The 18,130-nt window shown below is 38.0% G+C and overlaps 1 protein-coding gene across 1 annotated transcript in view; it reads right to left on the bottom strand.

The window, feature by feature from the left end:
* Nucleotides 1-18,130, bottom strand: part of MYO1D (myosin ID) — a gene marked incomplete at both ends in the record, with an annotated part of 325,320 nt that overhangs the window by 167,117 nt on the left and 140,073 nt on the right. The window contains 2 exons of the mRNA XM_084238296.1: nt 12,406-12,613; nt 15,000-15,166. Coding sequence (XP_084094422.1) covers nt 12,406-12,613; nt 15,000-15,166 — 375 coding nt within the window. The remainder of the gene's footprint in view (nt 1-12,405; nt 12,614-14,999; nt 15,167-18,130) is intronic.

The following is an 18,130-nucleotide window of genomic DNA, read 5'->3' as shown; positions in this document are numbered from 1 at the left end:
ATTTAAAATTTTGACAATTCAAATTACTGATAAGAATGGGGGACAGTAAAAACTCTCATGAAATTCTAAATAAGTCTAAGGGGGGGAATTTTTTTAGAAAGAAGTTGGCGATCTTCAAGTTAAAGATGTGGAGCCTTGCACAGTTATCTGTGGAGCAGCTCCTGGAGCAGGCACTCTTGTGGTATGATCTGGGAAACCTGGAGCAGAGCACTGCTGAGTCCTTCCAGGGGATTCTCGAGGTAAGACTAGTCCCATGCTAATGCCAGCAGGTTATCTGCTTTTGAAATTCTCTTCCTCTCATGAATCTGCAGTGGAGTTTCATTATTCTGACAGCTAATGGAATGTGTGCTTATGAATTCCAGAACTTTCTAAGGTGAGTTCTATGGGGTCTTTAAAATTTGAGAAGAGTTGGTTCAGAGACTTATTCACCTGTAGACAAGGAAGCATATTAAAATATTCATTGTTGCATTACTTGCAAAGTACAAAAATTTGAAAAACTAAGATAATGTTATTAGGAAAATGATGAAATAGCACAAAAGTAAAAATAAACTAGTACTGCAATTATGAACCTAAAGAAATTTGAAAAAAAAAACATGCTGGGTGAAAAAAATCAAGTTGCAGAGGACTTTATATAGTATAGTATGAAAACAGTATTATTAGAAGCCACAGCAAAAAAGGCTTCATCAGACCAGAGGCTACCAGACTTGACCTGCACTTACTAATGAGGAACTACAGCAGAAAGGGAGTTGCTGATCCAGGTGCTTTGAGAAGACAAGTCCTGAGTTAGCTCTTGCATCTTGCTAGATAAATAAGGGAAAGGCTAGCAAACATTTAAATACTTGTTATAAAAGTCAGGTTAAATCTAAATTTAATTCTGTCATCATTAGTTGTACTGCTGCTTCTGTGTATGGGTGCTTCCTAATTATCCACATGGTTGTGTTCTAAGAAGGGCAAAGATCTTTCTTGTAACAATGAAAGGGCTTTTTTAAGCAATACCAAGAACTAGGACTAGTCTGCATTTATTATGAAAAATGATATTTATTTGAATATTGTAGAGAATGTCCTGTCCTCCACATTTGGCACAGGAAGTCCATTTTAGGTTAATAATGATGATTACCCCACTAAGACATCAAGGATTCAACACTAATGAACTCAACCTGCATCAACTGTTTATGAAATACAGATTAAGACTGTCCTATAAATGCATTTTTGAGTAAAATCTTAATCCAACAGAGTGGTTCTCAAACTTCCCCACCTTTTCTTCTCAGATATCTTTTTTTCCCCAGCTTAGGTAGCTGCCTCCCTTCTCCAAGCCCACCTGGTAGTTATTACCTCCCCCAGAACCCCAAATTTGCTCCCTCTCACCTGTCTGAGTGCTAACACATCCCCCCCGCCCCCGACTGGGTTGTCAGCTTCTTCCAGGTGGAATCTTGTCTTATTCATTTTTACGTCCCTATTTATAATGAATGAGCAAGTCCCCAATGAGTACTCATTTAAGATGGCATATAAGCACCCTTCTCCTACACAACATTAGAATGGACACGTGCTACACATTTCTCCTCACTGCACACTGAAAAGACATAGTCAATGGCCATCATCTGAAGAAAGACACATTCCATTTATTTCTTTCAAAACTCAGTCAAGGTTAAGCTCCATATTTTTAACTATAAATACCCCCCCCCTCCATAAAGCACTGTATGGGCTGGCATTGGAGGCAACTGTTTTTATCAATGTAGCAATGCCCCGCTCACCCCTTTTTGCAGCTCAGTTTATGCTTTGTCAGTAGTCATCCAAACACACCTTTCCCGACCTATTCATGGCTCAAAGGTCACTGTTACCAAGACAAATAAAAAACTTTTCTCAAATAATTATATTAAATTAAAAACCAAAATTAACAGGCAACTATAAATCAGAGACATTCTGCAGGGGAGAGGGAGGAAGAGGGATCAAAACGGGAGGGAAGAGCACAAGGGACTGTGGTGATGGTGCGCGGGTGAACTAGTAGTGGGAATTTTACAGGGACTACACTTGACAGGAGAAAGCATACATTGTACTAAAAGGAAGAATGATGTAAAATATATACAAATATTAAAAAATAGCCTCTTCTCCTGGAACATATATATTCAATAAAAAATTGAGCCACTGGGCCTCCCTGGCAGTGCAAGGGGTTAAGCACAGCACTGTGAAGCTATCCGCAGTCTCTGAAGCACGAGTTCAATCCCCTGCCCAGACAGGGAGCTGACCCACATGGCACAGCAGACCTCTCCTGTCTCGCCCGTTGCTCCCCTCAGCAGTGTATTTCAGTGGATCCACCTGTTCTGCTCTCCACTCTGTCTCTAGCGAATCCTCTCACCCCCTGCACCTCTGGCCTGTACCCTAGTTCTTGTATGCATAAATAGATCTTTGAAAAAATTGAGCCATTGATCAATTTTTATTATTGTACATATGTCAAAAAGCTGAGTCATATTATCAACACCGGTGTTGTGTTGTGGTAAAAATATATCTTAGTGCACACACTCATAGTAAGTCACTCTAAATGTCTACCAAGGTCATTTTAATAAAGGAATTCTGCCAAATCTCTAAGCAGGGAGCCACCATCATTTTTGTGGCTGGTTTTATAAGTTTTTCTCCAATAGTGTCAGTTATACTTGTTTTTCCTCTAACTAGTGTTTTGAATGATGCCACTGTAGTAAAAGTGAATAGTGGCAAAAGATGGCTGGGATTGGGTAAGAATTATAGTCCTGGGACCAACAACTGAGTGACCTCCAACACGTTACTAAGCTACTCAGTGGCTCCAGTTTCCTTTCCTATGAAATTAAAATAATAGACATGTAAAGACTTACTTTATATAGATATGAATGCTTGTCACTCAGTAAAGAGTATTAACAGTTGGTCTGCTTAACTTTAAGGGAAAAAGTAATAGATTTGGTATGATGTTTGTTTTGCTTTTAGACTGAGAAATAAAACACTGGATTGGTTTCCTGAAGAAGTCAGTGAACTTCCTTTGAACAGGATATGAAGACCCCAAGGCTTCACACCACTACTTGACAGAGTTTCACAATAAGCAATACATCAGGGAACAGGAAATGAATAACTAAGCTAATAAAATCCAGTTTTCAGCTAATGATTCTATTCACACATTTTCTTTGGCTGATTTGTAAAATTATTATACACAGGTCTATAATAACCTTTGGGACAACTTATAATTAGTAGTTAGGATATTATTCTTAGTTTCAGAATCTTCTGTTCTCACTGTATGTTTATGCTTTCATGAGCCACTGTTAGTCCTCAAGATATTTCTTGTGCCCTTGGGACTATAAGACAACCCAACAACAAGAATGTGAAATTCAAACTTAACAAATAAATACAAGAACACACAAAAATGTTAGGTTATATTGTTAATTAGGATAAGCCAACCAGGGTGGTCCTTGTGATACATGAGTTGCCTTTAAACATACAGTTTTTAAGGATGAAATGATATGTCATTGAAAATCCTAATTAATATGATTAAAGACTAGTGTTTCATTCTCAAAGGAGCCTTAGCTTCAGAGGTGACAGGAGTGCCCTGGCTCCCATCTCTAACCATCTGTGAAAGACATTTCGAAGTCGACTAGGAACGATAAACACCACTGTGCTCACGTAATTAAGGAATTATTATGAATTTATATGGTATGATAATAGTATACTAAAGTTCTTATCTGTAGAGCTTACACTGGTGTGTAAGAGTGACATGATTAGACAACTGGGATTTCCTTTTAAAAACACTAAGCAAAACAAGCTTAAAACACAAATGTGGAAGAGCATGAGGTGCATAGTAGATAAAATAAGAAAGGGTAAAACCCGACTGTTCAAGCTGGGGAATGGGAAAAGAGGGACTCATTATTTGAATCTTTTTACTTTTGTGAATATTTTCAATTTTTCTCATTAAAAATATCAAAGAAGAAAATACACCTTCTTTCAAGTTATACTAAAGCAATGATTGTATGCTAGGCTCCCACAAGTCAATAAATTCTAGAAACTAGAAACAGTACATTTAACACTCCATGCTCATCATGAAATAAAAGTAAAAATTAGAAAATGAAAAACTTACACACAAAACATGTATCACTTGGATATGATTAAAAATTTTACTACACCATGTCCACACCACCAAAGTACAATATATCTCTGAAGAGATGTGACCCAATACCCCTAAATTAGACAGTGTTGTAAACTGCTATCTCAATAAAATTATACAATTTTATTTAAAACTTTTTTTAAAGAGATTTATTTTTGATTTATTTATACAAGCGGTGGGTACAGTCAGAAGCGCGGGAGGGTGAGAGAATTCACCAGAGCCAGAGCAGGGAGCAGAGCAGGCAGAAGGACCAAAGCACAACTGCTGAGGGGAACAGCGGGCGGCAGGAGAGGTCTGCGTGCCATGTGGGACCCTCCTCCGGTGGCCAGGGAGCAGCTGGGGTGGCCAGGGAGCAGCCGGGGATCGAACCGGCGCTGCAGAGGCTGCGGGCAGCTTCGCAACCCAGTGCTCAACCACTGCGCCACCGGGGAGGCCCTATTTAAAACTTTTTAAAACAACTTATTTGGAAAGAGGAGCTATAAACAAAAAATAAATGATTATGTGTCAGATGCTATCAGTACAGTAAAAGTAATTCTCAGACTAAATTCCATAGTCCATTATTAATAAATGTGAAAGATAAAAAGGTAAGAAGCACCAACTCCACAAATTGGAAAAAAGATAAACTGCTCACTTTGGGTTTTTAAATTCCAAAAAAAGGGATTAGTAAAGATAAAAAAAATCAATTAGAAATAAGAAAATGGTGGCGTTAATAAAGTTAATAAAGTTGGTTATTTGAAAAAAAAATTCATCAACTAAAGTTGATTACAGACAAGAGTGTGAGTACAAATCAAACTCACCAAATTAAGAGGGAATGACAATACAAAGGAAATGAAAAGTATAAGTGATTATTCGATTCTATTCAATCAAATTTGAGATTCTGATGATTTTGTAGGAAAATGTAAATTACCAAAAACTGATCCCACAAAAGATAGAAATAAAAACAGCCCAATTACACATAAAGAACTATATCTAAACACGGCCCCTTTTCAGGTGTCTTCAGAGGGAAATTTAACCTGAACAGATTAACTCTATTACTAGTTAGGGTGTTCTAAAATATGGAAAAAGAAGGAAATGCATTCATGTTGTGTTGCTGAGGCAACACATAATTTTCATAGTGAAGTGATTTGCATCTGTATTGATAGTTCAAAGAGAAAATAATTTCTATGGGAATCTTGATACTTGCCAAAAAATAATTCAATTTAGTTCAACATCTATTCTTGATTTGAAAGTACTCTCAGCTCCACTGGAATAGATGAGTACCTGCTTAAAATGCTCAGATGCATCCATCTTGGTCAGTATCATGCATAAATGAAATCACTAAAAGCAACCCATTAAATTCAGAACATTTCAAGGATGTCCAATATCACTACTCCAGGAAATTGCAATTGAGATTACACAACAGTGAGTCTCCCTCCTATAATGGAGAGTCCCGGGGAAGTACAGTTAATTCTGGTATAAGAACAGAAAGACATTTTCCCATGAGCCATGTCAAAAGGACAATGGATCTTACATACTTCTGTTTGCCAAATGTTATACATGATTCACTGATTAAATCAGGTAGCCCTATTTTAAAAATGATATTCTTACAATATCAATTGATGGTACAATGTCAAATATTTATTTTTTTGAATTAAAGAAGAAAGCATCACTGTCTTATAATTCCATCTTGAACTCCTTATAAAATTAGAAATAATCCCATATACTTTTAGCACACACGTTTGAATATTTTCATTCACTAGCTTGAGGTCTTTCCTTCCTTCCTCAGTTTTCTTTTTTTCAGTTTTTCTCTCCTCCATCTTTCCCATACTCTCTTCTCCATTTGTTCTCCCCTATCCACCAATTTTGCTATGACTTAATAATAAACCACGACCACCCTCTAGTCAGGAAGCTGTCACACCAGCAACAATAAAATCCTGGAGCCAACTGGCCCTAGGAAGCCAGTGGATCTGATGAAAACTGAAACAAGAGGCTTCTCTACTTCCTGTATAAACAGGACCACAGTCTCATGTCATTTCCAGCTTGGCTGTGGATGCCACAGCTCGTGGAGGCAGGACTGCTACAAGCAGGGAGTCCCACTTGGAATTCAAATAAAAAGCAGAAAAGTCAGGGAATGGAGTATGGAGCAGATCAGGGCTAGCACAAATTAATTTCCAATGGGTTAGCAGCTCTTGCTGCTGTAGAATTCATGAGTTCTAACTGTGATCCCAGGTTATTTTACGAACAATATCTATGCTTAGCAGACTGCAGTATGTAACATGGGAAGGCTCTCAACCTTTTAACTACACTGTGGGACACTGGAAAGGCTAAACCCATTCCTAGAAGCTATGCGATCTGAAATGTTCCAAGTAAAGATAAAGGTCTTTGTCTACAATTACAGGTACTCCTTAAGAAAGGGACAATTCCCCCAATAAAGAGACAATTCACTAAGGCATCTACTAGTCATACAGGTAAGTCAAGAAAGTCACCCTTCAAATTTACCAATGTATTCCAAATGTGTTAATGGTCACACAAGAGAGAAACTTCCTCAATACTTTTCCATCTCCCCTTAAGAATTCATCTTTAATATTCACCTTATATGACAATTTTGATGTTGATCTATGATTCCCCAGAATGAGAATATAGGTTTCAAACTCTACAGGCACCAAAAAATAAGATCCTCTTCCAAAACAACAAAATACTTTAAAGTAAATGGGTAGGGAATAGTAGAGAATCGCGAACCTTTCTAATGCACTCGGTACACTATTTTCATTAAACAACTACTAACTGTTAACTGCTAGTTAACAGTTAAAACTGGTCTCTTTTGGATTTCCCCAACCAAGCAACAAATAAGTGTTTTATTTTCTGGAAAGGAATTAATGATACACAGAAGATGAATTATAAGAAATCTGAAACCAGAAAAGTCCAGGTTAAAGAACAAAAAAAAAAAAAAAAGCTCAAATAACAAAATCCACTTGGAAAGGTCTGCCTCACCAGACACTCAGCAACGAGTATGTGCTGCGGAACTGACTTGATCAGTTCCCAGTGCCTCCTTGCTTAATGCCGTCATTCTGAAAACTTTAGTTTCTTCCAAGCTGTCTAGAAATACCATCTTATTTGATTTCGCGTGTGAATGTGATGTAAGGAACACATACACAGACTCAAAGGGAGAGGGTGTGTAGATAAGAGAAGCAATGTATATTGTGAAAGAAGAGTAGAATGATTTTAAAAAATCTCACTGTTACACTGAGTCATTTCTTTTAATTTAATGATGATAAGAAGTATATACTACAACTTTGAGAAAATGCTTTTTCCAACATTTTGGCAAAGCACTCAGGTTTAAGTCTTTCAGAAAGGGTGTTTATAAGATGAAATATTGAGATTTTCAGTGAGATAAGCTCTTTCATGCACTAGCTTGTAGAAACATAAATTGGTGCAATCTTTCTGAAAGCCACTTATTAATAGAAATAAAATCTTTAAAGTGTGTATCTTTTAAATCAATAATTTCATGTCTGAGAATTTACACAAAGAAAATAGTCAAGTTTGTTTAACAATAGCTAACATTTATTGAATACTGCATCAGGTCTTACTCTAAGTAAACAGATGCCACCACAATGGGAGTGCAAGAGTGAAAAACTGGAAATAACTTAAATGTTCTATATGAACAGACTGACTGGGGAAAGTCTAACATATCACGGATGAAGTTAGCTATTGTAAATATGCAAGTAAGTGTTTACATGTGTAACATAACAAAAAATGTATTACACAACTTACTTTTATATTTAATGTAAAATTATACCTTAAATTAAAAATTATACGTATTTCTTTTTCTTTTTTTAAAAAGATTTATTTATTTATTTGTGCATACAAGAACTGGGGTACAGGACAGAGGTGTGGGGGGGGTGTGAGAGGATTCACCAGAGACAGAGTGGGAAGCAGAACAGGCAGATCTACTGAAATACACTGCTGAGGGGAGCAGCGGACAAGACAGGAGGGGTCTGCTGTGCCATGTGGGTCACCTCCCTGGCCGGGGATCAAACTCATGCTGCAGTGGCTGTGGATAAATTCATAGTGCTGAGACTTAACTCCTTGTGCCACCAGGGAGGCCCCTGTTTTATTTTTCTACATGATTTTATACTGCTATTTTTATGTGCCATAAAATCCATGGAATAGCCTTTGAAATCTAGATGGTTATTTCTAAAAAATGGTATGTCTGTTCATTTCAAAAGTCTCCTAAAATATCAAGCATATGACTAAGAATATGAAAAAAAATCCAGATGCACTAAAGAGATCACCTATAATGCTTAGGTAGTTAATGGTGTAGATGGTGGCAGTGGAGATAACTTTCTTTTTAAAGATTTATTTATTCATGCATACAAGAACTGGGGTACAGGCCAGAGGTGTGGGGGGTGAGAGTATTCGCCAGAGACAGAGTGGGGAACAGAACAGGAGGACTGACTGAAACACACCACTGAGGGGAGCAGTGGGCAAGTCAAGAGAGGTTTGCTGTGCCATGTGGGTAGCCCCCTGGCTGGGGATCAAACTTGTGATGCAGTAGATGCAGACAGCTTCATAGGTTGCGTCTTAATCCCTTGCACCACCAAGGAGGCCCGAGAATAACTTTTTTTTAGGAATCAGGAAATCAACACGAGTTTATATCTCATTGGCAGTCTTTGTGATTATGCAATTTATTCCTTTAAAACAATAAATTTTTCAGGGTATTTTAAGGGTATTTTTAGTCAATACCCTTAATTCTGCTTCACCAGCTTGCCATTTCACTGCTCTGAAGGCCCAAGAAAAGTAAGAGACTACACAGTCAGGTCCTCACATCTGACTGGTTAAACACCAGTAGGATATACATTAGGATGAACACAGTGTGATACTGGCATAGGAATTAACTGTAGAATAAAGTAGTGGGTCCTGAAATAGATTCAAGTATATATAGAAATGTAATATGAGACAAAAAGAATTTCCATTTCATGGAACAAAGGAGGAAGTTTTATATAAACAGAATAGTTGGTTATTTACCTGGAACAAAACAGAACTGAACCTCTATATTAAACCATATTTAATAAATCCTAGATTATAATATTTAAAAAGAAAACCAAAGCTATATAAAAAAGGACAAGACATAGTTTGTTAAGTGAAAAATTTCATGTGATTTTCCTTGGGTTCTCTTCACAGTTTTCTGTATGGTTTGAATTTGTTTTTGCAACTAGCATGCTTTAATTATATAATTAGAGAAAAAGATAAAAGCTTTTTATTTTAAAAGGAAATTAAAACCAACAGTTGGAGAATCTTATTTAAAATAGCATCTCCTATTCCCATGCCTATGCTTCTGCTAACTTCCCCTTAGATTCCTGAAATTCCTTTCAGGAATAGAAGAAGTGAAATAGAAGAGAAAACACCTGTCACATGGAAGGTTAGGTGACTGATGGCTGATTCCCAGAAGCTGACAGAAGTGTCCACTAATTTTATGGTCTGTGGAGTTGGTCATAACCTATAGACCATCTATGTCTCAGCCTAGAATGGTCTAGTGAAGAACATAACCTGTAGACCATATATGTCACAGCCTAGAATGGTCTAGTTAAGAATTGGGAGGAAGATCCTTATTTTCTCTACCTCACTGCCTTATGGCTAAGAAATAAAAAGAGCTATATTACACAGCATACTGGCCAGTTTTTCTCCATGCATGGGTGATGGCTTTTGAAACAGCCATCATTTCTCTTTTAGAATCTCTCTTCTCTAGGTAGAAGTGGCAATTTCTTACCAGAAAGAAAGCAGAAGTGCTATAGAGAGGATAGAGAAAGGAAGAGCTGTGGATACCTGGAAATTTAACTTTTTATGTCCAAACTGGGCTATGGGGCTGGGAGAAGTGGGGTGGGTCCAGTCTTCGGCTCACAAAACGATAAATCACTAAATTCTGTGGACTATGACCACTGAGAAAATTGTAAGAGGAGGATTCCACCAGCCACCAAAAGGGCAGAAAGTGAGTTCAGAGCAAGGTGATGACACTGTTGATTACCTATACTGGGAAACTTTTGAGAGTGAAGATTACAGCTAACAAAAGTCATGAGCCAGGCCTGGAAACACAGAAGCCAAACCCTGAACCTGAGTCAATCTCTCAGACACTCACACACACACACACACACACACTCTCTCTCTCTCTCTCTCTCTCTCTCTCTCTCTCTCTCTCAAGAGAAAGGATTTGAATATACAGAAGAACAGATACATGACAATCATTTACTGTGGCAGACAGAAAACAGAGCTCCCAATTGCGATTTACAAGCAAAATGAATGGAGTAAAAGCAATATATAAGGAAAAAAAAATTAACAGAAGACAACTGTTTTAGGAAGAAACACAATTTTGTACTCCAGCCCAGACATTTTTCTGAGTTTCAGGCAAAATCAATAAAGCGACCAACACTAAGGAACAGGAACGAAAGAAAACTTTCATTATTTGCACATGGTATAATCATTTACCCAGAAACAGTAATAGATTCAACAAATATGATTTAAGAAAGGCTTCACTCTGAGTACAGATAAATCAACATAAGCCAATATTCTCTGTACCAACACTATCATGAAGAAAATATCATAAAACTTCATAACAGCAACAAAATTAGTAATATATGTAGGAATTAACCACGAATCCCTAAAATCTAAGGGTCAATGAAGATTTAAATTTACTTATTTTATATTCTTTTTTTAAACATTTTTTTTCAGATTTATTTATTTTATTTACACAAGCACTGGGTACAGTCAGAAGCGTGGGAGGGTGAGAGAATTCACCAAAGCAGAGTGGGGAACAGAACAGGCAGACTGATGAAATACACTGCTGAGGGGAGCAGCGGGCGAGGTAGGAGAGGTCTGTCGCGCCATGTGGGACCCTTGCTGGCAGCCAGGGATCAAACCGGTGCTGCAGAGGCTGCGGGCAGCTTCGCAGCCCAGTGCTCAACCGCTGCGCCACCAGGGGAGGCCCTTATTTTATATTCTTTTTTTTTTTTTAAGATTTATTTATTTGTTTGTTTGTTTATACAAGCACTGGGTACAGTCAGAAGTGCGGGAGGGTGAGAGAATTCACCAGAGCCAGAGCGGGGAGCAGAGCAGGCAGAAGGACCGAAGTACACTGCTGAGGGGAGCAGCGGGCGGCAGGAGAGGTCTGCGTGCCATGTGGGACCCTCTTCCAGTGGCAGGGGAGCAGCCGGGGATCGAACCGGCACCGCAGAGGCCGCGGGCAGCTTTGCAACCCAGCGCTCAACCGCTGTGCCACCGGGGAGGCCCCCTTATTTTATATTCTTAAGATGATTTAGTAATATGAAATTAATCTTTCAAATTAACCTGGATTCAATGCAATTCTAATAAAAATTATTGTTGAATTTGATCAACTCAATAAGCACATTAAAATTTATATTGTAGAATAAAGTTTGACTTATAGGTTAATCAACCTTAATAAGACATATTACAATAAAAGCTGTGTAGCATTAGCGCAAAATCAGACAGACATAAAAATGGAACAGAGAAGACTACTTAGACTGAACACACACAGAGGAATTTATTATATGATAAAAATGGCACCACAAATCAATGGAAAAAGAACAGGTGGTTTAGTAGATGGCACTGAGAAAATTCAACATACAGAAGAAAATCAAACTGGGTTCCTATATAAAACCACATACAGAGATGGAGTCTAAATGGATTAAAGAACTAAATGTGAAAGGAAAAACTACACAGGATATTATCTTTGTGACCCAGTGATGAAGTAAGCCCTTTGAAATATAAAGGACAAAATATATGGCAAAAATTGATGAATTTGATTATGTCAAAATTAAGAATTCTCTTCAGCAGAGCATATTATGGACAAAGTTTAGTAGAATGTCTGCAGAGAGAGAGTGTGCGTATGTGTGTGTCTAAAATGGATAAAAGATTAATGTCTAAAATAGACTATGGGGAAATTCATTAGGCCCACACCTCAGTTGGGAAGGATGGGTAAGAGAGGTGGTTTCAAACATGTTGGCAAAACTTTTGAATTACAAGATCAAAAATAGTACGCACATAAGCTGCATTGGAAAAACTTAGTTACCTACAAGAGACCAAAAGGGGCTGATTCGGAAATCACTCTAATTCTGAGTTTTGTGGATTAAATAATTTTGAGCTCAGGCAGTCAAATGAGTTTTCTGTGTATGAAGGCAACAGAAAACATTCTAAGAAATACATAGGTACATAAAACTTTCTGATGAAATAAAATATTCGAAAAAATTTTAAAAGCATAAAAGCAAGACCTTATCCTTGTATAGGAAATATAAAATTACCTTTTGTAGAAAGAGGACGATCCTTACAAGCATCTGGGCACGTTGTTCTTCCAAAGTAAACAATGTTCGGGGTGTTCGAATGAAAATCTTGGTCTTCCCATAAGCTACGTCATCCTGAAAGCCACAACCTTCTATCAATTTCTTGACAGCCTCTTTGTCTGAAGAGAGGTCATGGTTGGGCCAGGTGAATTCAGAGATCATCTTGTATCTGTGTGAAAAAAGAATAAGGCATAGGTTAGGGGAGAAAAATTGTATGGTTTCAATAGATGCAGAAAAACTATTCAATAAAATTAAAGATGCTTCATAGAAAGGAAACGAAACTTGGTAGTAAATTAGGAATTGAAGGGAATTTCATTAGCCCTATAAGAGATTGATTGTCTGGATGAGACCAAAGTAGAGAGGACTGAAAAGGTGATGAGATTTTCTCCTGAGCATCTTGGTAAACATGGTGTCATTTGCAGAGATAAGGAAGATTAGGTAAGAGAAGTTTGAGAACAAAGCAAAGATGGAATCATGATTTGTTTCTGGGCCATATTGGGTTTGAAATGCTTACTACACATGTAGGAGGAAATCTTAAGTAAGCTATTAGATATACATATGTTGTCTGGGAAGAACTTCAGACTAGAGATAGTGATTTTGGAGTAATTAACATACAGATTATATATAAAGTCTTGGAATTGGATAGAGCAGAGGTGAACCATGTCAGCATGTAGGTTTGTGGTCTGGCATGAAGGAACCAGCAAAGAGAAGAGAAGGAGCAACCAGTGAAATAGAAGAAACACCACAAAAGAGTGTGCCACAGAAGACAAGGAAGTGGCATTTCAAGAAGAAAATGTTGCGGTGCAATCAGGTGATATAAAAGCAGAAGTTCAATCATTAGATTTGGCAAAATAAAGGTCAAAGGTAAAAAGAACTGGGCAGAGTCTGACTTGAATAGGATGGGAAAATGAAGCTGGGATTTGGATGCCTGTAAACAACTCAAGAGTTTGTGCTGTGAATGAGAACACAGGAAAATGGAAACAGTAACTGGAGTGGGTTGTGAGGTCAGGAGATACTAGAAGATGTTTATACGCAGGTGGGGATGATTCAGAAGAGAGAGACAAACCAGTGACGCAGGAGGGAGGGAGATAATTATAATAATAACATCCTTGAGAAGTAGGGGTAGAATCCCAAGCACAAGCAGAGGACCTGTCAGCTTTGGATAGGAGCAGGGAAACTTCACCCACAGCCACAGGACAAAGAGAGTATGAGTACAGATGCAGAAGGACTTGAAGGTCAGATGATGGCAGAGGCGATGTTCCAATCTGTTTCCATTTCCTCAATGAAGTAAAGGTAAGGTTGTGCTTGAGAGTGTCCCTCCTTGCTTATGATCCACTGGCGGTTTTACATAGTGTTTAGCCAATATATGGCTTACAAAGTCTGGTTTATAAAGTGCAACATGATCTGTACACCTCTCTTATCTCATCTCACACCACATCTTGCCACTCAGCATCCTGCATCCTCACTGACTGTGCTTGGTACCTAAAATACCATCCTTATTAATGCCATAGAACCTTTGCCCTGCTGCTCCCTCTGCCTCACCTGCTCTTTTCTTTGATCTTTGTGCGATTGACTCTTCCTGTCATTATCATCTCCTCAGAGACTATGCTGACCAACCAATTAAACTATTTTATGTATTTATTTATTCTGATGTCTGTGGAATCTGCCCTCTAGAACATGGGAAGCATTCAGTAAGTATTTTCAATAAATCAACAGATGGAAATTAGAATTATTCTTATAAGCCCCCACTGTCAACCATCCTTATTAACAATAAACAAGAGCAATGCCATTTATTTAGAACTGCTACATTTATTGAATGATTACTATACACTATGCACTATCCTAGGGGCTTTATACATATTAGTTATTTAATCCTCCAGTAACCCTACAAAGCAGTTACTCTCATTACCCCCATTATACACATGAAGAAACTGAGGCATGGAAAGGTTATGTGATCCGCCCAAACTTACAAAGCTAAGAAATGACAAAACCAGGATTCAAATCAGATAGACTAATTTCAGGGCCTCCATATTTAACTACTTAATATTTTATTACTGTTATAATTACTAATATCAGCAATGATAAGTAGCATTAATTGAATATCTTTTATGTGCCAGCCTCTAGGTTTTTTACTTATGTTAATTTAATCAGCTCAATAACAGCTTTGTGATACTGGTGTCATTGACTCATTTTACAGATGCAGACACAGAAGAGTCACAGAAGCTAAATTCTGGCCCAAGATCACGCAGCCAATGCATGCATAGCCAGGACTTCAGCCCACATGTGACCCCAAATCCATATTCTTTCTGCCATAACACAGTGTCCACATTTTCCCTCCACGGAAGGATGAAGTTGTTTCCATAGCCTATAAGCCAAGAATTCTGGAGACTTTTGATTCTGGGAGATTCTTTCAGATTAGCAACTCTTACATATTTCCTCTACTCTTGTTCATTCAGCAAGCTGCCAGACTACTATGTGTGGATGCACTGTCACCCATGTGGAGGATGCACAGTCAGGGGTGTGTTATCAGGTCTCCTTGTTTTGTTCAGTCTCACCTGTGAAGGAACTTCTCATACGACTGGCGGAAGGCAAATCCTGCCCGACGCACCCTCACATTTTCCAGTAGTCCAAGATACTCCACTTGATGCCGGCAGCGTTCATCATCAAAAATTTGTGGGGATTTCTTGTCATTGGGTTTGATGCAACGTACGTAATAGGGTTCCTAAAAAAAAATTAGCAAATGATAAGTTTCACTGGAGAAAAATCCAGGGTCCACAATTACACCACTAACATGCAATTAGTGTTTACTGAGTCAAATTAAGCTGGGTGCCTCTAATTTCTCAGGCATATATTTGTGAATAATTATTTTTCCTTTCCCTCCAAGGTTGGAAGTTCTCAGGTAAAATTTTCTTTTATTATATTTTAGGATTCATCAGGAATAATAGAAAGGGGATAGAACTAAGGAGTAAATTACTGAGCTATGTAACCATACACAGTTTTTGCATATTTTTGGAAACATGGTAAAAAGTAACTGAAGATGTTACTGCAAAATAAAAAAGATTAAAAACTAAAAATTAACTGAAGAGAATTTAATAAAAAGAGGTAGCAGCTATGGTAAAGATGAACTGTGATGAAGAATGTCAAGATATTAGGTATGCCCCTGGTATATTTTTCACTCCACTCTTTGAATCCAGGTTGGCCTTGTGACTTGCTTTAACCAACAGATTGTGGCAGAAGTAATACTGGGTTACCTATTGAGATGCAGCCTTGAGAGGCTCTGTCCTTTTGGAACACTTCTTCCATCTTCTGAAGAAGCCCAGGACTAAGGACTAGATGAAGAAAGAAGTCAGGAAGCCCAGTCATCCTGTTGATGACGTGTGAGTTAGCCATTAGATGACGTGTGAGTTAGCCATTAGACCATCCAGGCTTAGCTCACTACAACCCCTAGGAGAGCCCAGCTGAAACCAGCAGCAGAACTGGCTAGCCAACCCTTAAAATCATGAGAAATAGTAAATTCCTATTATTTAAAGTGCTACATTTTAGGGTGATTTGTTATGCACTAATAGATAACTGATACTTCTTCCCTATTGTGGAATATATATCCTTGGCTAAGATATTAAGCAGAGGATCTATACTATTATAAAGCACAAGCAGAATGTTAATTAAAAAATGATGGGTAATCAAATGCTAACTGAGTTTATAATGGTCTTTAAATGGAGCATTTATATGGGGGAGGTTGCAGTTTTCTGTTAAAAAGGACTTATAAATTTAATACAAATGTAATGAAATGGGGGAGTAGGAGGATTCTGTTTATTGAGGATTTTCTACAAGTTTCCTGAGATGAGGGATCTTCACAGCTTGCTAAATAAACTTAAAGAAGTGGTACTGAGCACAGTAAATACTGAAAAGCTCCTAGATCTTTCTGGATGCCTCGTACTGGTATAACAGAACAAGCATTACAAGGATCGGGACACTTGGATCTTGGTAAAGTCTCTCTAGACCGAATGTACTCATTTATGAAAGAGGATATAAGGGCTTTTACTTTAGTAATAACAGACTAAGTAACTAACAAGGATATCCAGGTGACATTTAGAATAGGCAAAAACCAACCAACCAACCAACCCAAACACAAAGTATTAGTTTAAAGATGTTGGCGTGCTAACAAGATGGGGAATTACAGGGTAGGAATCCAGAAGAAAGAAGCCACAGAGCACAGCCCAGGTATGAGACCACCTTTTTCCTAAGGAAATTTGCCAATCTAGAAGAGGTAGATGGGATCTGAGTAATGACAGCCTTGTGGAGCTAGGGACAGGGACTGGAGGCCAGAGCTTGACAAAAATAAGGTACTGGGTAAGCGTCCCTCACTCTGGGTTAAGATCCAAAAAGGCTGCCATAGTAATAAGGGAATCAGAAGTAGACTGTCCCTCACAGGCACCAAAGGTCAGTTTTGAATTATGCATCCCTTGAAATTATAAGTTTATTTAGAACACCAGTGCTCCCAGGTCCTAAAAGAAGTTAAGGGTAAATCTTCCCAGGAGAAAGAACATAATTTTGCAAATATAATGTTTGGAACAAATTAAAAATGAACCAGACACGGGGCCTCCCTGGTGGTGCAAGGGGTTAAGAAGCAACCTATAAAGCAATCCTTAGCCACTGCAGCACGAGTTCGATCCCCTGGGTGGCCAGGGAGCAACCCACATGGCACAGCAGACCTCTCCTGACTCGCCCGCTGCTCCCCTTGGCAGTGTATTTGAGTCAGCCTGCCTGTTCTGGTCCCCACTCTGTCTCTGGTGAATCCTCTCACCATCCACACCTCTGACCTGTATCCCAGTTCTTATATGCATAAATAAGCAAATCTTTAAAAAAAAATGAACCAGACATATAAAAAGTTAAGAGAATATGAATCAGAAATAGTAAAACAACACACAAAATAAACACACCTGCAGGGGGTCCAAGTTCTGGAGTCATCAGAAAGTGATATTTAAAGAACCGTTTACCATGCTCAAGATGATAAAAAACAGTATTGAGAATTTTTCAGAGAAGTGGAAATGATTAAAAAAAAAAAGGAACCAAACCAACAGAAAACCTAGGACAGAAAAATACAACAAATATTATAAGCTCAGGTTATCACTTGAAGAGAAAATAGAAAAAACTGAAGGAAAAAAGTGAACCAGAAGGTAGGTGAGAAGCACAGAGATAGAAAAAGATGAAAAACAAAAGAGGTCAAGAAGAACAGAAGTGACACTGAAAAGGTGAAAAGGTGTAAGGAACTGCAGCCCTGAAGGGGCAGAAGCAATATTTGAACTAATAGCCAAGAACTAATAGCCACACCTACGTATAGCACAGTAAAACTTCTGAAAATCCAAGAAAAGCAGCTAGAAGTAAAAGAGTGATTACCTTAAGGAACATCAAATAGACTGAAAACTGACTTCTCAAAAAAAAAACACACAAACAAAAAAAAAAAACAAAACCAAAACCAAAACCAAAAAACCAAACAAATCCCAAAGAAACCCACATGGAATGCAGAAAACAAAGGAGCATTATCTCTGAAGTGTGGAAAGGAACTGCAAGCTATAATTTTACTATTCTTCAAGAATGAAAACAGTATGAAATATTTTCAGGTAAACAAGAACAGAATTTATCAACATCAGACCTCTGATATAACAGGGTGAAGTTCCTACAGAAG

The sequence above is a fragment of the Talpa europaea genome, assembly GCF_964194135.1.
Source record: "Talpa europaea genome assembly, chromosome: 7".
NCBI classification, from domain to species: Eukaryota; Metazoa; Chordata; class Mammalia; order Eulipotyphla; family Talpidae; genus Talpa; species Talpa europaea.
This window is presented reverse-complemented; position numbering and strand designations above follow the sequence as displayed.